The sequence below is a fragment of the Pangasianodon hypophthalmus genome, chromosome 3, assembly GCF_027358585.1.
Source record: "Pangasianodon hypophthalmus isolate fPanHyp1 chromosome 3, fPanHyp1.pri, whole genome shotgun sequence".
NCBI classification, from domain to species: Eukaryota; Metazoa; Chordata; class Actinopteri; order Siluriformes; family Pangasiidae; genus Pangasianodon; species Pangasianodon hypophthalmus.
Window position 1 is genome coordinate 4,097,425 of NC_069712.1, and position 22,576 is coordinate 4,120,000.

At 39.2% G+C, this 22,576-nt stretch overlaps 1 protein-coding gene across 1 annotated transcript; it reads left to right on the forward strand.

Moving 5' to 3' along the window:
- Window positions 1-16,475: 16,475 nt before the first annotated feature.
- Window positions 16,476-19,720, forward strand: hand2 (heart and neural crest derivatives expressed 2). The gene is made up of 2 exons (XM_026933871.3): window positions 16,476-17,604; window positions 19,056-19,720. The coding sequence occupies exons 1-2, from the start codon at window positions 17,011-17,013 to the stop codon at window positions 19,152-19,154; spliced, it is 693 nt and encodes a 230-aa protein (XP_026789672.1). The 5' UTR covers window positions 16,476-17,010; the 3' UTR covers window positions 19,155-19,720.
- The last annotated feature ends 2,856 nt before the right edge of the window (window positions 19,721-22,576 follow it).

The window sequence follows — 22,576 nt, forward strand, 5'->3', positions numbered from 1 at the left end:
TATTTATTATATCACTTGGTTGGGTACTTGAATGTCCTGGTGTGCTTTTTTTTTCTTCCTCCATTTTGTTATATTGTAGCCTGGGGCCTAGAGGGCACAGAACATTTGTCATGCAGTGTTTTACCCTTAAAAGCCATCTGTGCAGGGGTTAATTCATTTCCTTCTCTCTCTGCAACCACTGCTCAATAAAGGCCAAGCGAATAAGTCATAAGAAATAAAATCTTCATAAAAGCCTTTACCACTAGCACCAGAGCGGCCCAGACTTTGGCACACACAGTATTTCAGCATCACGGGACAGCTGAACTGGTAGGAAGGAGAGCCACTACAGACAGGCAAAGAAAGATTGAGGAAGCACTGGAGAATTACAAGTCATAACCTTCTTTAAGACACTGCTGTCCATCCCATATCATGGAAGAATATTCAGTCAAGTATTGCCCATCATTAGTATGCTAATATTCACAAAGCTGCAGTCCACTGTGTAGGGGAAGCACTCGTAAACCAGCCTTATTTTCATCATGAATATCATGCCTTGTTTCAGAAAGAGCTGTAAGGAAAATGAGTTAACTGAAATCAGGGATCAGCTGAAGTCTTGGAAAGCCCTTGGATCCCTTGGTCTTCAAGGCTAATCAGTGGCTCATCCTCTGGCTGAAGCTGAGCCTCTGAGAGTGAAATAAAGACGAGCCACAAGCTCCAGCTCCTGCTACACCAGGCTAACAGAATTAACATGATTCAGTTACTTCATTTCATGATTAAACATTATCGACTTTTCATTAATACGAGTAGGAATAGTAACACATCACAGTATATAATGCACCAAGTGAGTCCATAAACAAATAGACTGAGAAATTCCATTTCATGTGGCATTAGGCTTTATATTGTTTGGTAATGCCTTGTCTAGTTTACTTTCTATATATTTTATTACTTTATATACTTTATTTTATTAAATATGTTTATGCGTACATATTTACTTACTTATTTATTCATTCATCTGTTTGTTTTAATTTTTCCAATTGTATAGTCTGCTAAATTCAATCATGGGATTGCAAGTCAGAACGTATTTTTAATAGACTATAAAAAAAACTAATAAACATACATAAGAAATAAAAACACCTGGGGTTGTGCTGTTAAAGGAAAATAATGAATGACAGGGTGGTGTGTGTATCCACCCCTAAGATAATTATTTTCCTATAACAGCGTGTCCCAAAAATGTTTTATTCATCTTATACCACAACAATTTCAAATGATTTCAGTTTTGTAAATCTATTAAAAAAAAGACATAATGCTTTTTTTTTTTTTACCATTTATAGTTACGTTTAATGTTGTGGAACGTTCTAGCAGCGAAAACAGTCATTACCTGAACAGCCTCTAAGCTAATGAGACAAAAAAAAAAAAAAAAAAAGCAGCTTGTCATATGACACAGAAAATAGAAAGCGGAAACTCCTCTGTCCTGAAGACTTTTCCGTGTCAGAAAATTATTGAGCATTAAAGTGTTGACTCCTTCCATAGAAGTCTCCTTACAGAAAGTTCACCATATCGATGATTATTATTTTTACATTTAAGAAAAATATATAACAACATACTTTTTAAGTGTTTATTACTAATCATAGATTATATGGCACATCCAGCACACAAGTCCCAGTGAATGCACTGTTACTATAGAAACAAAAACTTATTTGAACAATCACATTTATAGAAACCTATAATATGAATAACAACCAGCACTACTGTCAGAGTTGTTATAGAAAATTACTCAACTCCATCTGACCAATCAGATCTGAGATTTCAACAGCACTGTGGTATAAAGGCACTAAGAAACAGCATGTTTTATTGTTTTAATGTTGCAGACAATTTTCATGTAGATGGTCTGTGAACAGGATATTCAGAAACATTTCAATTTCATAAGAGTCCTCAGTACTCAATGGACACAGAGACTCCATTAGAAGAGTCATGAGTGGATTTTTTAGAAATCACTGTGCACAGAGGTCACTTTCGCCTCCGTCTCTCTGCTCTAAACTTTGCAAAGCAAGAAAGCTTATCAGTTTTTTAAAAATTAAAAATGTGGCCATCCATCAGCAGGACTGAGAGAGGTCCTTCAACCAGAGGCGGACCAGGCCTCGGTCCAGTTCTCCAGGGAGTGGAGGAAAGTTCAAATGCAGGGAGAGAAAGAGAGAGAAGTGGGGGGGGGAGAGATATGCGTTCCCTCTTTACTCTCAAAAGACATGCCTCGTTGTTTACTGCACATGAAGTGACTATCGCGCCATGCCAGAATGCTACACTCCTGTTTATCTGCGTAACCTTCTTCAAATGGCTTCCTGAGCGTCCATGTGAACATAAACATGATGTGGGAGAGAGGCTCTGGTAATTGGAGAGTGGAGAGTGCTTAGGCCTCATAACCGATAGGAACCATGTGATCAGAGTCAGCAGGGGGTCACTGGGATTTTCTTATGATGAAGCAAAACGATCAGCAGTTTTTATAATGATCACTATGTGTCTTCCATCAAAGCAGCAGTAATGAAACTAAATGTTTAACTCAGGGCTGTTTTGACACTGTGTTACTTCCCAAGCCACATATACTGCCAATTAAATGTAAACATTTTGCATAATCACAATAAACCATATGACATCTGAATTCCACAGAATCTGTCCCTGTTATAAATGTGCAGCTACAGTAAAAGCAGTTTCCATCATATAAAAGATTTCAAGTCAAACAGCAGGTCATTCAACATTATAGCCTTTAGAGCAAAAAGAGCGAGGTCAGTGTGTTTGACATATATCGTCTCCCGTACCATCTTTCAGAAGGGAAAACCCTCAGGCTAGATAAAACTTTACAGCTCCAGTCACATCCTCTGATTCTTTGAACGACGACTGCTCTTAAACCCCAGACAAGAAGTAAAGAAGAGTTTAAAAATAAAACTGCACAGATCGGCTTCAGTGAGGAACCTGGCTGTTTTGCAGTAGCCACTTTTATAGTAAAGCACATATATAGTCCTGCACATGTGTACATGAGAATACTTAATTTGGTCATGCTGAACTTACAAATGGTGTGTTTTGACATTTTGAGAAACAGAAATTGGTGCAGTGTGAAACTGATGTATGATTTTATAATACATTTCCATCCTTCTGTTCGGTAAAAGTATGTGCGTCTTGAGCGAATACAGCGTGTACTGTGCTCGTGTCAGCGGTGTGTATATAATAAGGCCTATCTTATTCTACACTTGACTAATAAACTGTTACAAATATGGTATATAAGACAAGCTGACTAAACATCATTGAATGATTATTAGTTTGGAAGTGATATCAAAGGCCAGTTCAAAACAGGAAAATAAACATGGAAACGCCTATGGGTATGCACAAATGATCCAAAGAATGTTATAGGCTTGATAAACTTTGCATAGAGACTGTTGATTGTTTCGGTGTCCAATGATAAACAATTCAAAGGTTTAAGGAGAGATTAGCACTCGTGTATACTTCATAGGCTTTGTTTAGCTAACTGTGGTTAACCATCGCAACATCTGGACCATTGACGGTTTGCGTTTATGTGGCACGCTGACACTTTTGAAATGACATAGCGGGATCTGCTTTACTTTAAAGTTGCAATAAAGATCTTTTACTTCCATCACCGTTGAATACAGTTTTATGTTCAACTGTGAACCGTAAAAACACTGTATTATCCATAGAGCTCATGTTATTTTAAGATTAGAGCTTTGTGTTCCATTCTGGACGCAGAAATAAGCGGAGTCTGGAGCTCATCTTTAGTTGCACATCCTGATCTCTCTCGGGGCTTTTATGATGAGTGGCAAAACAAAAAATATATCTTCCTCCCGGTTGTAACTGGCCAGCAGCCCCTGTACGTGCAGTTGGATCGAATCCTGGAAAAAAGGATTTGGATGTAAATACGGCAAGTGTTTGGACTTAAAGGACATTGGCGCAGTCTGAAAGATAAGTGGCTTTCATAAAACAGAAACATCAAACGGAATTGATTCATTTGTAGAGTGGCGAAGGCAGAGATTTGGAATAATTCACGAATGGTTAAGCTAAATCATTTTAAGCGGAGACAGCCATGAACTCATTTTACTGTTATGTAGATAGAAAGTGCTTATGGTTTTTTTTTTCCCAAAAAGAGCCGACTTGTAAACAGTCTGTTTTGATAAAGCTTTTAAGCTAATGATCTTTAACATTGAACAAAAGAAAACTAATGCTTTGTTGATTTCTTGAAAATTCTTGAGCCATATTAAAAATAAATAAATCAATGGACAAAGGTTAACATCTATTTAATGGGGAATCATGTGACCGAATTTACTCGTTCTCTCCTTTTTATAGCTGAAGATAAGATTAAGAAAGAGAGTTTTCAGTGGAAATCTTTACACACAGATTAAAGCTGTTGACTGGGCCACCACAGCAGAAGACTGAATGCTAAAATAACCAGATGACCGTATTACTATACTCTGTAATAGAGCCAGAACTTTTGGGGCCTTTGTGCAGTAGCAATCAAAGTGGCCAATCGAAGTGACTGGACTTATCTTATAATCTTGTAGACGTATCAAAACTCAGCCAAGGGGATCAAACCCTTAGAACTGGATGGCTGAAGACTTTCATAGATACTTTGGGCCACATGTACTGAGAATTTGTCTATGATGCCTCATAATCATTACTTCCTTGAAAAGCTGTAGGTCTCGTCTTAATGATGCTTTAACACCAATCATGGTGACATAAAATAAGCTAAAAAAGAAAAACGAACATAAAATGACTACCGCAAGACACCAGAGTAGTTTCAATGCTGTTTGGCACAGAAGCCACTGGAACCATCGTGGAGGGATAAAAACACTGTTCTTCCAAAAGATATTCCCTTATTTTTTCCCCATTTTCTCTTGAATTTCGTCCAACCAATTCCCACCCACTAGCCAGCTCTCCCCTATCACGCAACAACTACCAACCCGGGAGGGTGAAGGCTAACACATGCTTCCTCTGAGGCACGTGAAGCCAGCCAAACACATTGAACTGCTGCTTATACTGCATCACAGGGCTGTTGAGGGAAAAAAAAATCTGTCTGCCCTCTTCCACATACATGACATCACAGAAGCCTGTGATTGGCTAGTGTTGCTGACAGGGATGAGACCTCCCACCCAGAGAGTATGGCCTTATTTTTTCATGACTCCCTGCCAAGGATAGCTGTATTATTGTCTGGATTCGAACTGGCAGTCTTCTGATGATGATGGTGGTGGACACGTGGCTACAAAAACTCGCATAGGTGTTCAGTTGAGTTGAGATGTGGAGAGTGTGACAGCGTTGCATGTGATTTACTTCATTTTCAACCCCATCAACCTATTCTATGGGCCTTCTCCGGAAGAAAGCCCTCCCATAGGATAAAGGCAGAAGGAACTTTGTATTGATTTAGTGTGATGTTTCCCCCTTAAGGGGACAGGTGGAGCCAAATCATAGTAGCAAAATAAATAAATACCCCCCACACAGAGCTAGTGTTGCAATTTGTCACCTGCTTGGACAAAGTAAGCAGTAAGAAACTGCTGAAACCTGATTTGGATCAGAATCTGGGTCCTGATGGAAGAGAGCTTAGTGCTTACTGTCAGCACTTTCTAAATATTCAGTTTTCACACAGTAGGGATCAAAAGTGCTCTTCCATCTCCAGTTTTGTAAAACACAACTTGTGCTCGTAATTCCCACAGCTGACAGTTATCTTCTATTCTGACACATTCGAGTTCAGGCATCCTCTGGCTTCATCTCCCGACTCAGTGTGATGCTTTTAGAGCCTTACTCAGAACTTGCGGTTCAAAGGCCTGAGAAAGAATGTCTAGCATGCTTGGAGAAAAAAAAAAAGGCTTTTCTAGGGTGTTGCTTAACTCCACTGATGCATGTGTTCCTGTTAACAACATTTTAGCCACAGAGCTCTTGACGCCCCCGATTCAGCTTCATATCCTGAGAAATTATGATTAAGGAAACCAATTAGGGATTATTTTTATGTTACCATATCTTTAGGAGAGACATCTGCGTAAATACACAGCCGATTTTTAGCACCACAGCCTAAGTTATGACAGTGACTGTAATTCACAGAGGCCAGATTTGTGTTCTCGGAAATGCGTGGGACTAGGGCATAAATTATTTCCTCTTGTTCAACCCAATAAATTTAAGGAACCCCTTTTTTCTGGAACCTTTCTCTGGAATCAGAGTAATTTGGCCACTTTTTTTTTTTTTTTTTTCTTTGCAGTGGAAACCAATACCATCTCTTGCTAAAGAGTGATTCCAAGAGGCCCTTTGTGTGTGCTATTGATGCCGGGCCAAAATGTTTCCTCCAACTTAATTTATCAGTTGTTCAGATTATGCCTGCCAAATTAGCACTAAGCCTAGTGTCATTTGTTAATGTGGTTTTGAAATGCCTCTGTGAGAAAGATTTCGGCTGCTGTTGAAGAACAGGAACATTGTTTCTCATCCTCGATGGGGGTGTTTCAGGTCTTTGCAGAGAACTAGGAGTGATGCGCTGTGGCTTTGCACTCCCTGGAGCGATGCCATGATTCCCATTACCGAATTTTCCGGGGCGCTAACTAGAGCCAGAGTTCTCGCCTTGCTTCTGACAGTTTTAGCCAATTAAGAAGGACGAATCAATGGCAAAGTGTAATTTGTTTCCTCTCAGCTTTGCAGGTGATGCCAGTGGAGGTGATGCTAAATTTATAGGAGAAACACTAAAACTGCCATGTGGGCTTAAACAAATGAAGCACATTTATCATGATCAACCTAAAGTGGGGATCATGGGCATAGAGTTCCAGTGCCTCCAAACCAAAGCCCCTGGCCAAATATAGCAAAGCTAGCTATTCCTCTAAGACATCAAATGGAAAGGACATCTTAGTTCACATTAAATATTGCCCTGAAAAATGACCTGGCAGTGGCTCAGCCGTAAGAAGTGTTAACGTTGGCACTTCCAGTGTGTACACTTGCGGTAAATTGTTTTAGTGTTTATTTGACGGGATATGCACCAGGGATTGATGGATGAGAAATCAGACGTCTTCTCTCATCTCCTATCTTTCCTTTTTCAGTCATATTGACTGGGAACGCAACTGAGCAGAGGAAGGCACACTAACGGCTCTTCATTGAACATTTCCTCAAGTGCCAAGTGCAGCTAACTGTACGGTTCAATAAGAGCTGTCTACTGTCCTACCCAGCCTACTGAGTGCCCTCAGCTTCTGGATGTCATCATTCTGACATGCTTTCACTTCATTCATAGTCACCTAAGTGAACTTTTTCTAACAAGCGAAAAGAAATTACATCCCTAACACAAGCTTAGATGCATGAAGATGCATGATTCTGCATTTCTGAGAGCATCTACGCTTTAAAAAATGGCCATGTTGTGAGACACGACTATAAACAAAACAAGTCACACATGAATTATGTGCAGTAACAATGAGAAATCCCTTTCTTTAAATAAAGTAAGCCATGGCAGGGGTTCTAGGAGGACATGACAGGATGACTGAAAACAGCACCATACATACTTGGCCTAATTTCCAGCACCACATAGCGTTGACCTAATCTGACCTAATGCTATAATCAGCTCCCCCTGTGCTGCTGCTCTGAAACTCACGGCTGCCATCTTAGCAAGGTAACAGGCCTTGCTTGTTTTAAAAAGAAATTACCACAGGAATGTGAAGGCGAATGCAACTTTTTATAGGTTCATGCTGGATGGTGTGTCCATGTTGTTCAGTTTTTCACCTTTCATAGTAAGTAGAGGAGCATGCTCAAATACAACTGGACTATTGTTTCCGTGATTGAACGAGTATCCCAAAACCTTTTCCTTCAAAATGCCGTTGTTGTGGCAGTGCATGTTTTCCATCCATTTAACACTTATCATCCATTCATCAAGGTCTACTGGACTCGACTGCAGGACACACTATTAAATACAGCTTCTCTTTCAATGCATCCCTTCAATCACACTTAACAAATAAACGAGTGTGCAACACTAAATGGCGAAACACACTCCCGACTCTTTTTGCCAGTTAGCCCTGGTCCTAAGAAGCTTCAACTTTAAGTACTTTTCACCTAGACGCTCCTTTCTCACCACAGAAGAGTACAAATTTATGACTTGTTATGCTTTTCTTAAATCTCCCTAACACCATTACATAACATGCCGAAGGAAATGTACACACTAATGGGTAGAATGGTGTAAATCCATCAGTGGACTGTAAATTAGAGCCAGGCACTTTTGTGTGTGCGGATTACATCGCTGGGGGGATAATGGCTGGCTGGAGAGTGCCGGCATGATGGACTGTGGTTTTGACGCTACAATAAATCGGCCCTTGGCCACAAATTGCAGGCCAGTGACTCCCAAACAGACTGGTCCAAGATGTCACCAAATGCCTGAAGTCTGAATCGTATTTATATCTTTGGAACTCATGCATAATCTCTTTTTCTCCAGTGAATAAATATGGGCTTGTGTGTGTTTAGACACATTACTTTCTGGAGGAACTATTATTCTGAGCTAAAAGATGACAGATCAGAGGTTAGAGCTCTTCTTCAACACAAGAAGGCCTCAGAGAGCACCATACCTACTGACTGAACATTCAGCCGCATTTCCAGCTGGATAGTACACTACTCTACTCTACCCATTAATCTGATGAAGACTATTTTCTCTGTGAAACTGCAGGCCTATGATGTATCACTATTATTTAAACGTCATAGATGGAATTCATTTAAAAACTCAGAAGGGTAAAGATAAAAAAAAAAAAAACCTCGAAGAACCCACAATTCATGGCCTGGCCTGCTAACGTTACAGCAAAACTGGAAGAAGTTGCTGTGATGTGGAATTAGACACATTAGAACCACATGTCTATCAATGAGCTGTGAAAGAACGAAATAACATGCTAATGACTCCCTGAGAGAGAGAGAGGGCGGGAACGACTGAGAAAAAGAGGGAGAGAGAAGAATGTTCTGGGAGGATATAACAATTCATCGGTCGTAATAAGAGCCAGAAAAGTGAGGTCTCACGCATCCTAAACAGATACGCACTCGCCTATTAGCCGTGACCCTTCATAGCGTGGACTCTGTAATAATTTCACCAGCCAACTGACTTTCCAAAAAGAAGGTACTGGAAATCTGAAAGATCTGATGCAGGGTCAGGCGCCGGGATGAATTCGGACATCGTTCTGAGTCAGACAGAGGCCGCTGACTTCACTTTATCCTCCTGCGGCCAGTGTGTTGGGATTTGGGTTAGCGGTCAGTGGAAAGCAGTGGTGAGCTCCAGATTTCTCTAACCACATTAACAGTCCATGCCCTGAAGATGGAGTTAATTAGGTGGAGGTCACTCTTCTGCTTGATGCTCCTCATCCATCATCAGCTCCAAGGAGGAGAACTGGTGGTTTGGCTTTCGTTCTACCGGATGGTTTAATTCAACATTACAACACTTCACCTCAACAAATGACCATCAATATCTACATGTCTATATTTTTAATATCCAAACCAGATCATGTGCAGTCTAACTCGTCACACGTTGTTTTGAAGACAATTAAGTGTGCAAGTGTGTAATCCACAAGCATGTACCCCAGTTGAAGACCACGGATTCCCACACTTTTTCCCACGCAGCTTTTCTGTGGTAGGGGTTCTTTCGGGAATTTTGGCTCAGAGAGTGGGACAGGTTGGAGCAGGAGCTGAGTAATCTGCAGGAGTGTGATTGATTGAGGGAGAGATATAAGGAACACTATGCTGTCGACAGAGTACACTAATATTATGGTAAATTGTACAGGGAGGTACCACGGTGAGCAACCATGCACATTGACTGAACTATGAGTCTATTTTTTCCTTTTCACTCCCCGCTGATAGTCACTCCCTGCAAAAGTGGAGGAGAACCGGTATATCGGGGAAGTCATAACTGATCCACGTTACTGGACTGGTCCTAGCGGGTCATTGTGCATACAGCGCACATCACAAACATGCATGAGAGCACATGTTTTTTTGTTTTTTTTTTATTACATGCCAGATTTCTCTAGTTCCTTTGGATTTTAATACACTCCATAAACCAGTTAGAGGTATTGTGAGTTACACTACTAGTCAAAGGTTTGGACACACCTGCTCATAGAAAGTCTTCATTTTCTACTAGTCTAATTAGCACTAAAAAAATAACATGTACCAAATTATTTATTGATCAAAAAAAAGTTCAAACTACTCTTAAAACTATTCGTAACTTAAACAGTATTCCTGCTTGAGACAGTCTTGGTATTTTCTCAACCAGCTTCATGAGGAGCTTCACCCAGGAGGCCAAGCACTCCTACGTTCTAGTTTAAGTAAAAATTACTTATTTAAAACACATTTAGACAAGAATATAGACTTATGATTTACTTACTATTATGATGATGATGACAATGATGTGCGTTAACACTGTATACATGTGTCCTAGAAACTATTTCAACCATAAGCCTTTGTCCAAATGTCTTTATATATATATATATATATATATATATATATATATATATATATATATATATATATATATATATATGTTTCAAACTTTTGACTAGTGGTGTATGAGAATCAGTTGTCCAGGAGATGGTCCTAAGGTGGATCATAAAAATTATCCAGGCTTGCTATGAAGAACTACTAAAGACCATCGGATCAGTTGGCATTTCTGCAGAGGGTGTGTGTTTGTCCTCTTGGCATTGCTGTAGAGGATTCATTTTTATTACAGTGACAGAATGCCATTGGCTGGATAGATGATTATTACAATAAAAAATAATCAGGCTCGAGACCATGCTGTCCTCATTAGTGTAATGATTTATTTTTTCATTTTATTTCTAGGGGAGATTGATTGCTGATAACACATAATGAAGCGGCTAGTGACTGAGAAGAGGAAATGGCTAATCGGGTTGTCACTGTCAATTAAAGCCCAAAGTGTCTGCTGTCTCTTATGTGTGTGGGTGGATGTATGTGTTATCTGGGTTTTGTTTGCATTTTTTATTCACCGAAGCCCGTGTCTATAGTGTGTGTGTGTGTGTGTGTGAGTGTTTTACTGGATGTGTCAGGTCTTGCGTCTTAGCGTGTCCATGCTTTTCTGTGCTGCACACCTTTGACATATTAATCTTCCTTTACGCAATCAGGAAGTAACCTGGAAGAGCAGAACAGAATGAGAGATTTAACACAGTTGTGTATGTGTGTGTTTACAAAAGTATGCTCTAGTGAAGGAGAGCTCAGCAACACACTTTGATCTGTCAAAGCTAAAGTGCAAGAAGACATGGGGATGAGAGCACGAGTGGGCGGTGACGGGAGAAGAGAAGGAGAAAAAAACGAGCAGTGATGCAGTGAGAACAGCTACACACACACACACACACACACACAGAAAGAGAACAGGATGCCAGATAAAAAAAAAAAGGACAGGAGGGCAGATAACAATAACAGAGCAGGTTCAGATCAGACAGGAGTCGTCCGGTCTCGTGCAAGCTCAACCCCAGTCAGATCTCTCCATTCTGCCGTCTCACTCTGTGCCCATTCAGCAGGAGAGCAGGAAGATGAGCCAGAGGGAATCCTGGGAGATTCAGATGGGCGCAGAGTGCTGGTGAATAGGGAGGATGAGCTATTAGGTGTTGGAAGGGAGAACAGGTGCTATGGAACAAGGCTGAAGAAGTGATGAGTACTGGTGATAAGCATTATGGATGAGACAGAGAGAGGGAAAAGAGTGACAGGGGAAAAGAGAGAGAGATGATTGGAAGGAAAAACAACAGAGATGATCTGGAAGGAGGTGTGTTCCCTGAGGGCATCAGAGATGTACTGAGAGCAAATGGCTGAACCGTTTCATCCACGGATACAACTTCTAGCTGATCGTTTACATATACTACTGTAGCTAATTTTATACTGGAAAAGATCTCAATAAGGAGGAAGCGTGTGTCTGTTTTCATCTCTCGTTTCAACCCATCACACTTTGATCTAACCGCTCTGCCTTTACATGGACAGAAATCATGGCAATTACTGGGTCAGCACTCACATTTAAACTTCAGCACATAGTTACCAAAATACAATACTAAAAAAAAGAGAAGAAAAAAAATACCACATCTTATTAAAAATCAGTAATCTACAGAAGAAGAGCAGATCGGCCCTGTTTCACCTTCTTGCTTCATAAAGGGACATGATAATGTTGATTTCTGTTTTGTGGCTATTTTCTGATCAACAAAATGACTACTACTACCACTACTACTACTACTACTACTTCTACTACTACTACTAATAATAATAATAATAATAATAACAGTAATAATAATTCAGAGGTAGTTTTTAAAATTATTCCTTTAATTTCATGGTTCCCAAAGTGGGGTCCGTGAAGCATAACAAAGATGCCTGTGTTTATTTAATTTAGTTGCAGTGGTGGAAACCACAACCCACTATTTATGTCCATAAATCATGTCAACAGGAACGTAATGATAATTTTACTAAAAATACGTTATATGATTAGAAAGTTCAGGGGAAAAAACTCCAAAGTATTACTGTTCATGCTTAAATAATATGCCTAATTATTTTTGAATAGTTTGTCTGTAAGATAAATCTCTAGCAAAGGAGGGCATCAATTTTGTTTTACAGTAACAGCATCTGTAAAGTTCAAGAGCCCTGGTTTAATTGATTTGCCATGCTGGTAATAACTCTTAGAGTAACTAGTGTTCAGGAGTTAAAGCTCTGTGCTTCCAACTAGCAGTTTAAATCCCAGCACCACCAAACTACCACTGCTGGGCCTTTGAGCGAGACCCTTAACCCCTTAACTCCTTAACTGTATGTTACTTTGGTCAAAAAAAGTCTGCAAAATAAACGAATGAATGTAAATGTTGAATTAAAAATAATAACAATACAAATATTGTGTACTTCTTTTCTTAGCTTAATGAAATGTGGAGTAGATCCTGGTCTGTCATTCAGAGCTTTTTATACATGTTTAAAAAAAGAAAAGAAAAGAAAAGAAAGAGCTATACAAATAAAACTGAATTAAACGAATCCTCTGTATGTTAACTCTAAGCAGGCGCGCTGTATCTAAATTCTCGTAAATGTCGCTTAAATCTGGCTCTTTTTATGCCAGCTCCATATCAGTTGCCATATCAGATAGACTTTATTACCATTGCTTGTTAAGACTCTACCTGTCTACACATTTCTTTGGTGAGGTGGGTTGAAAAAAAAGCAGCAGGCCAGCTTTTGGGAAACAATCAGTTATCACAGAAACGTCTGGTGGATGTGATGAAGCTGCTTTCTTTTATTTTAAAACCAGGACAAAAAAAAGAGGGGGTGGGGGGGGATAAAGAGAGCCAGGTTCCTTTAACGAGTGTTGCAAAGGAAAGCAGAAGGAGAGGAGGGGAGGAGGAGGAGGAGGAGGGAAGAGAGGAGGAGAGTGTGCTATAGGAAAGGAGAGTGAAAGAAAGGAGAAGAGAGCCTCTCTGCTGCAATACTTCTTATGACATCAGGTAAGCCATGACAACTGTTGCTGTGGTCATGAATCACTGCAATAAAGGTCAACTATTGTTATATTATTAAAAAAAAAAAAATGTTGTTCCATTACAATTACAAATTGTTGCAGCAATGTCTATCTTCTCTTGCATCATCATCATCATCATCATGTGCAACTATCATTTCATAATCAATTTAGTGTGCAATTAATCTTAGTAAATGTGCAGCTATTTTTGATTGCAATAAATCTACACTTAAACATCTCAGGTGTGTGTATCTGGTGTTTTAAAAGGATATTTTAAAAGCTACATATTTAGCATAATAATAATAATAATAATAATAATAATAATAACATTATGGACTTCAGTTCCTCTGTCTTGTGATTGGCTGATCTGAGCTGAGCTTTTAAATCACTAATCTGTACACTATCAGATTTATATACAGCTCGTTATGATAACACCGAGGCTACTGATCATTTTTACGACCAATGAGCCCCTGGACCTGTTCTAATGAATCCAGTTCGTGACTTGCCTTTGGTTCATGGCGCATTTCTGAAATGCTTGGGTCAGGCTTAAATAGCGGGTTCTGCATAACTTTATTTATTTATGCAGAATTCGGTGTGAAAGGAGATGAGAAGCAGGGGGAAGATCTGGGGTGGGGGGGTTTGGACCAGCAGTCTGACCAAGTGACCTACAGCCTGATTATGGGTCATTAACTGGAGCCTCAGAGTATTTCAATTACTCAAGAACTTCCAATCAGACAGATAAATTACACTGGCACCACACACACACACACACACACACACACACACCTCACTTAAACACGAATAAATCATGAACCTTCCATGAGGAAAGTTGCGAATTTTCATACACACACACACACACACACACACACACATACACAATGCCCAAGGACGTTCACACAGCCTTGTTTAACATATATGTAACGTATGGACTCTGGAGAAACTCTGCGAATATCCAAATAAAATAACTCACATGTCAGTGTTCAAATCCTCCCAAAGAACTCCACATAAACACAGACACACAAAGAAAAATATGAAGCATCAGACCTACACACACATGCACACACACACACACACGCACACACACACCTATATACCTACACAGCTAGGCCTGCATAACTCTGCTCCATGTATGATGTAAATACAGATCTAGTGCGCAGGTCTAATGTCGCATTATTCCTGGGTGGAGTTTGCTCTGAGAGATGTTTTACCTGCTTGTCACAACACATAAAACACACCAGTAAATTCAGAATAAAGGTATATCCATCCATCGCTTTCACCAGTGTGTGTGAGCTCCTGATCCATGATCACACAACTTTCCAACAAACTGCACTAGCGACTTTTTTTATTTATTAAAACAAATATTGTAAGCAATATTGCAAATATTACATCTGATTTCCTTATATTTTTTCAGATTATAAATTACATCACATTTTAAATATTTTGTAGACTATGTTGTAAATTATTAGCTTAATATCGGTTACATTTTCATGCACGCTAATGACTGCAGTTAAATCACCAGCAGAGTTTTTAGAAAATGGATAAAAATTAAATACCGCCGTGTAGCTTAGATTATAAATAAAAAATTTTAAAAAAATTATTTGAATGTCTGCTTTTCTCTTTACTGAAGCTTGATCTCAGAAGCGTTAAATGCATTTTATTTTAAAATGGTACATATTATACTGAGAACTGTGTGTTTTTGAATTATTTAATAGCATTACACTGGAAAGTAGTGAGGAATTAAAGCTGAAGAGTTTGCGATGTTGAAACACTTTATTCATGAAATTAAATTGCTCATTTGTGTTCTTGAAACGTTGTTAAACATTTAAGCCCCAAAAAACAGCAATCATCAATTCAGATGTTCTTCTGAAAGAACAACACCACCATGTTATGAGTTAGAATTTATCCATTCACGTGCGTAAACACATTCATGTTTTTTTTGTTTTTTGTTTTTGTTTTTTTGCAAAATACTGGAGCGCCATTAAATGTACGGAAGAGACCTCAAAAAATTGTTACTTACAAAAAATATTTTGTCAGTATGATGCTACATAAATTCGAGGCTAGTTTGGTAAAATTGTATTTGAATACAATGCAAAAAAAAATGCATTCTGGAAAATTAAATTCAAGCTCTAATTTTTATTTTTACACTAAATTCTGACACAAATACAAATTGCACTTTGGGTCGTTTCAGCGTTAAAGCTGTGACACTTAGACTTGGACATATTGACTTGTAATGTGTCTTAAGCTTGTCTCTCGCTGCCTGCACGAGCTTCAGCAGCATAGCATATACTGTCATGTGACTTTTCAGGGAGGACGCAGACCAATGTTCATGTACATCTAACACATAAATAGCAGTTTATTAGCATGCAATATCACGTGGACTTTTTCCCCCAAGTAGCGTTATGAATTTGAAGAAATTCACTTTTGCAAAAAAACATGTTATTAAAGAGACTGGGATAAAAACAAAACTGGTGTATTTTTTTTTTTTTCCAAAATAAAAAATGCTTGCTTGTGTGTGTATATACATGATTATGGAAAATCCTGAAAAGCTGAATGTGATGTGTTTGAGGCAGCCGTTCACACAAACCCCAGAGATCACAGCAGAGATGGTCATAACGCTGTATTTGAGACAGTTAAAATGAAATTAATAATAAACTAAAAATGAAATAAGAATTGACTACTATGCCGACTCTAATACACCTACTGTACGTAAGCAATTTAGAAATTAAATAATTTCCTCTACTTACAAATTTTACACTTCCATAAAAAGGTTTGCATTGAATATTTTCCTAAATGCTTAAAATATGTCCAGTAAAAATGCATGGCACGTGCACTCCATGCGCATAAAACGCCTAATAAATAATACGCACTGAGCAGTATATTTGTGTATATATTCCGCGATATTAAGCGTATTAATAATAAACGCTTCCAGAGCTTTAAGAGGGCTGTGGTGCAGTTGAGGAGTGTAATCACCCTGCGAAGCGGCTTCCTCCTCCTCCTCTGCACGCGGATTGGCTGAGAAACGCTTTAGTGTGCGGTATAAAAGAACTTCGAGCAGCACAACATGAAGCTGCGACTCACACATCAAACGGAGAAAAAATCCACATGAGAGCTGCACAAACACAACTGCAACAGTGTATGGAAACTTTCTCGTTTGGTTTTTGTGTCCAGCAGGGATTTGTGGCTCGGACACACTCACATGACCGAGAGATTGTCTGAGATGACTTTCTCAGCCTGCACTGGTTTCTAATGGGACGTTTGCTCGTGCTGGGATGTGCACTATGGAGCCTGCACGCGAGTAAGTAGGTGACTTTCAGAAGTTCTAAACACATTTCAGGTCCACTGTCTAAAATATGTGTTGCTTGGTATCAGTTCTCCATTGTGTGATGGACAGATAGAGCCTGATTCATTTCACCGACCCAGGAAGAACGAGTGTTGCACGACTACTCCTTTTTTTATTTTCACGGCAAGTCGATGATCGCTACAAAACATAGGTACAATCTGAGAGAGTGAGGGGGGGAAAAAAAGGAAAAAAATTAAATACAGAAGAGCAAAAGCGCGCTCTGTTTTTGCAGGACTTTATCATGAGTTTGGTAGGAGGCTTTCCTCACCACCCGGTCGTGCACCATGACGGCTACTCGTCCTCCTTCGCCGCAGCAGCCGCAGCCGCAGCCGCCGCGAGCCGCTGTCATGAGGAAAGCCCTTATTTCCACGGGTGGCTCATCGGGCACGCGGACATGTCGCCGCCGCCGGACTACGGCATGGCGCCTTCGTCCTACAGCCCCGAGTACACCGCCAATAACGCCGCCGGCGGTGTGTGCGCGCCCGGGCCTGGCTTGGAGCACGGGCCCTACGGAGCAGGCGGCGCGGGAGCACTCGTACCGGGCATGATGGTGGTGCCGCGCGCCGTGAAGCGGAGGCCCACGGCGAACCGGAAGGAGAGACGCAGGACTCAGAGCATCAACAGCGCGTTCGCCGAGCTGCGCGAGTGCATCCCTAACGTGCCCGCAGACACCAAGCTGTCCAAGATAAAAACATTGCGCCTCGCTACCAGCTACATCGCCTACCTCATGGACATCCTGGACAAACACGAGCAGCACGGCGGCGGCGAGACGGAGGCCTTCAAGGCCGAGTTCAGGAAGGCGGACTCCAAAGAGGAGAGGAGGAAGAAAGAAACGGTGCGTGTTTGTGGCTTTTTTTTTAGTTAACACTTCTTCCAATGATACACAGGAACACACCATATCATCATATGCATGCACCTTTTTTTTAATACACGGATTACTAATATGTATTGATGCAAAAAGACTCAAAGCATGCATGGCATTAGAGCTCCAGGATCATTTTAAATCCGGCGGTAGATTTGGACTCTTCTTGCTGCAAACTTGAGTGTGTGCGTAATATATATATATATATATATATATATATATATATATATATATATATATATATATATATATATATATATATGCACACACTATATATATAAAAGATGCTTTTATATATAAGAGCACACAGGCCTTTGGCATTTCCTGCAGAGATCTATAACACTGTCGAAAGTCTCGTGATAGCAATACATTTTAAATAACGGACACACCTCATGAAGCCCTGGGAAAGTATAGAAGAGAAATATGCTGCAAACTGCTAGCGATTATCTGCACACAGTATATCACCTCAATCATACAGGGCTAATTTAGGCATCTTGACGAAGTTTCCCAAAATTTCGCACAATAATAATCACCGTTAAATGGCAAAGCAAGCATCTGATTAATACTCTATCCACCAGGGTTAAAATATCTTTACTGTACGATGCGTTTAGGAAAGTTTGCTCTGGTCAGAGCTCACAAACTCTCAACTTCTACTCGAACGTGTTTCATCTGACACTTAGGCCTATATTAATACTGCGTTATTGTGACGTTTGCTTTTTTCTGGAAAAAAATTTTTTTAGATTCACTAAGTTTGAGCAGATAATAATAATAACAATAATATTTCTATATTTGTATTAATCCGTATTCTATTCAGTTAACATTTAGGATATTTAGGGCAACCGGTTTTCTTTACTTCTCTCTCTCTCTCTCTCTCTCTCTTTTTTTTTTTTTTTTTTTTAACAATACAACACAAAACAAGAAATTATTTTGTGTGTCGTAAATTGTGAGTGCAAATGATAGTTGGTAGATTTGCAATGTGTAATATTGTAATACGTTTTACAAATATAATATTTCTGCAGGAAACTCGCTCAAGTCTGCAGCATGAACCGTCTATTTTTTAATTTTTTTATTATTTTTTTTTTGCCAGGCGTATTTGAGGTGTTTTGCATCATTTCTTGTACATGCCAGTATATGAAATTCTATTTCATTTAAAAGATAATTTAATTATATATACATAAATGTGAGAATTACTGGGAAGTATTTATTTCCTACAGGTCAATAAAACACAAGGCAGATTTTTTTGTATTTTCCCACACTTCCATGACAGTATATTACAAAAATATATTTATTGACCTTGAATATAGCTAACACAAAATTTCAAAGCAGGTACACAATGAATACAGGAGTTATTTTATTGGAATAGGGGTTTGGTTTTGTTTCGGGCCATGTCAATTAAAGGATGCTTTTTCTTGTGTTTGGAACAGAATGAAGTTTTGAAATGTTCAGGGAGCAGCAATGACAAGAAACCCAAAGGGAGAACTGGTTGGCCGCAACACGTCTGGGCTTTGGAACTGAAACAGTGAACTTAAAAAAAACACCCTTGAATTGAGGCCTTTCCTTGTCATGTTTTTTTACACTAACTTTATTTAATGGAATATTTATGTGCAATTTCTACGGACAGTGGATCCTTGAAGACAAAACAAAAACAAAAAAAAAACATTCCAGTTTTAAGAGGAGGATGCCCCTCTTGGTAAGGGATTGTGTTGTTGTTGTTGTTGCTATTGTTGTCTAGTTTGTGGTGAATGTCTGCCACTAAAGTGAAAGTGTAGGTCTCTCTCTTTCTCGCTCCATTTCTCTGAATAGAAAAAATATATCAAATGAGCGGTCGAGGAAGTTCTGAAACAGTTTGAAACAACGTTTTATTTGGAGAAAGAAAAAAAAAACACAAATGTCATGAAGTGTTATGTTGTGATGTTTTGTTGTGGTCGTATATATAGGAATCTCTCTGGTCGTGTTTGAAACCTAATGTTGAGTCCACTCAAGTGCACTTCCGTCCAGACACCAGAAGTTTATAAAAAAAATAATAATAATAAATATCTGAAGATGTAAACGATGTAATTAATTCAATAAACCACTGTGTTTTAAATGAGCTTAATCTTCTGTTTGCATTGATAAACACCTAGATAAATTAGACGTTTCATTTCTAAAAACAGTTAAGATATATAAGCAAATAAACCATGTCAGGATGCAAGAATTATTAATATAGAAAAAACAAGCAAAGAGTGAAGGGGGGAAAAAACGACCTTCTGACCAAGAGGGAATAAAAATATATATATTTTCATAAAATCAACACTCAGAGACAGAAGCTAGAGATGTGTGTTTAGAAAATGACAAACTCACCGCCATCAGACGTTTGTTTAGTTGCACAGTGTGATTTATAAACAGATCATTTACGGTCCTTGGTATAATATAATGTAAGGTTTAAAGGCACTGTGCATGGTTTATCGCAGACTAGCAAGAAATACACTGCTTCAGTAGGCTCCATTTTATCCACACATGACACGCATCCAATGCATAGCCATTAAATATTGTCGAATTTGTATAAATGAACTCTGAAACTGACCTGTGCATTAAAGCTTTCTAACAATTTAATGCATCTGTAATACTTTTGCAATATTTTTTAATGCTGCTGCGTTTTAGCTATGATTATGATCAATAATAACAACCAAATGCATGCTAATTCAAATGTTTACCACCGCGCTGTTAAAAAAAAGTATATATATATATATATATATATATCACCAAAATATAAGATTTTATACAATTTTTTTCGGACTATGTGCTCTGTCTGTGTATTGGAAAAGCCTACTTAAACATAATGCCAGGATTGAAATTCACAGAGATTGTTTCTTTCCTCCAATCAGCTGAAGGAGCAGACACTCTGGAGCCGATGGGGTAAAAAAAAAAAAAAAAAAAAAGCAGGATTGGCATTAGGAGTGAAATAAGTGCGGAGGGTCAGGCTGAGGTGGACTATCGGATGTGCAGGTGATTGATAACACGCCTATCAAAAGCCAGTGCAGGACGAGGGGTTATCCCTGAATGAAGGGGGTTTGGCACTGAGAGCAGCTCTGTTAGCTCTGTTAGCTCTGTTAGCTCTGGGATGAAAGCGAGTTTCAGACATTCAGCCTAGATTAACATGAATAAATGAATTCACTGGTTAATGCATTGCGTACAAATAATAAGCTAGAGCACTAAGTCTATATTTATTTTCAGGTATTTCAGTACAACTTAGAGTTTCATGGGTGAATGGAAGAACTTTAATTTGAAATAATAATAATATAGATACTTACTCTCCATTGCACTGTAAGGAATTTTTTAGACATTTATATTTTAAGTAAATTCTAGGATGATAGTTTTTTTTATTATTATTATTTTATTTTTATTTATTTTATTTTATTTATTTATTTTGGTCAGCTCATGCTCGTAGCTTCTACACACTCTTCCTCAAGGCTTCTTTGCATGGTCTGTTAAAAGAAATCTCCTCTATTATATGGTTCTACGTGGAACCTTAAGGACTCCCCCCAAAAACACAGCAACCCTTTAAAAAGGTGCTGGATTGAACCTTTTTTTATCTGTAGGCCAGAGATGTATGGTGTTTATAGTGAAAAAGCAAGCAGCCCAGCGGCTCCAGTGCGCAATAAATCACCGGTGCAAAGAAGACGATTTAAAGCCATCCGATTGCATTAGATAGCCTAATCACGCATTAGGCTATACGCACTGTATCGTTTGCTTTCAATTGGACTGATAATTCTAGCCAAGATAATTTGTTGTCTCTGTCAAGATGGCGTCTGAGATAAAAAAAAAAAAAAAAAAAAAAATCAACCTCCTTGATTAAAGATACAGATAATTCTCTGACCCCATGGTGACCTGCAGGGATGCTGGAGTGTGCTTATAGGGCTTATATGAAGTCCACAGCAACAGTAGGATTTGTTTATTCATCTGATTTTGTGATGTAAATACGTCGTGCAGGCCAACAGCACCAGCACGTGCTATCAGAGTGGTCTGGGTCGCGTTCTGATCCCATGGAAACGGATCATTCCACTGTGCTGGAACAGGGGTGGACCATGGAAAACTATTTAATTAAAGAAATTGCAATGGAAAATAGCACGTGCTATTAGGATGTCATGGCATATTTATTCAAGTTATTATTTTATTGATTTAGGGGATTGTCTCCAGGGTCTGGCACGCGCTGCTCCCACTCAGGCTTTGATGGGGAAGAGAAAACTGCTATCCCAGTGCCATCTAACATCAAAACCTATTATTAAAATACCTTATCGCGCAATGGGAAATTGAAACCAACTTTCCAGAGTTTCAAAACTAACAGATAGATACTTTGTCTTATTTGTTCCAGTGACATGCAGCATGATTACGTGAGTCACAGGCCTAATAACTCAGTCTGCTTGCCTTTGTCTCTGTGCCAGTTATGTTAAGCTCCAGCTCGCACTTTACTGTGCCATGATATAGATTTTAAAGCATGTGGACCGAATAAGATCTCTCTTTCCTGGTATTAACAGACATCTGTAAACGATTAAGTTCACAAGTCCCTCCTCCACGTTTTTGTTCAGTCTGCAGTGGGGTTTAGTAGACATATTGAGGTCAGAACAGACGGTATAGGGAGCCATCAGTGGATCTCCATCCCAGTCCTGGAGACCTCTCTGCACTGCGTCGTGATGATTGCATTTATCTCTAATATGCTTCAGCTCATGGAACAACTCGGCTGTTGACGCAGGTGTCGTGCACTGGGTCCGAGAGCACTAAGAACATCCACCGACACCATGTATGCAACAGCTCGGCCTGCTACATGCTGCGTAATTCACGCGACTGTGAACTGAAGAGCTCTTGCTTGAGTGCACAGTCTGTTAGTGAGCCATCAGAAAGCATTCTGGACGCTTATTTTGCAAACTCGTGTCATGCCGAGGTACATTTACAGCCTACCATGTTGACA

What these genes read in the sequence shown, in the direction of transcription:
- hand2 (XM_026933871.3), top strand. Translation starts at nt 17,011, where the DNA reads ATGAGTTTGGTAGGAGGCTTTCCTCACCACCCGGTCGTGCACCATGAC. An exon ending in AGAGGAGGAAGAAAGAAACG is followed by an intron (nt 17,605 to 19,055) that starts GTGCGTGTTTGT and finishes TGTTTGGAACAG; the next exon opens with AATGAAGTTTTGAAATGTTC.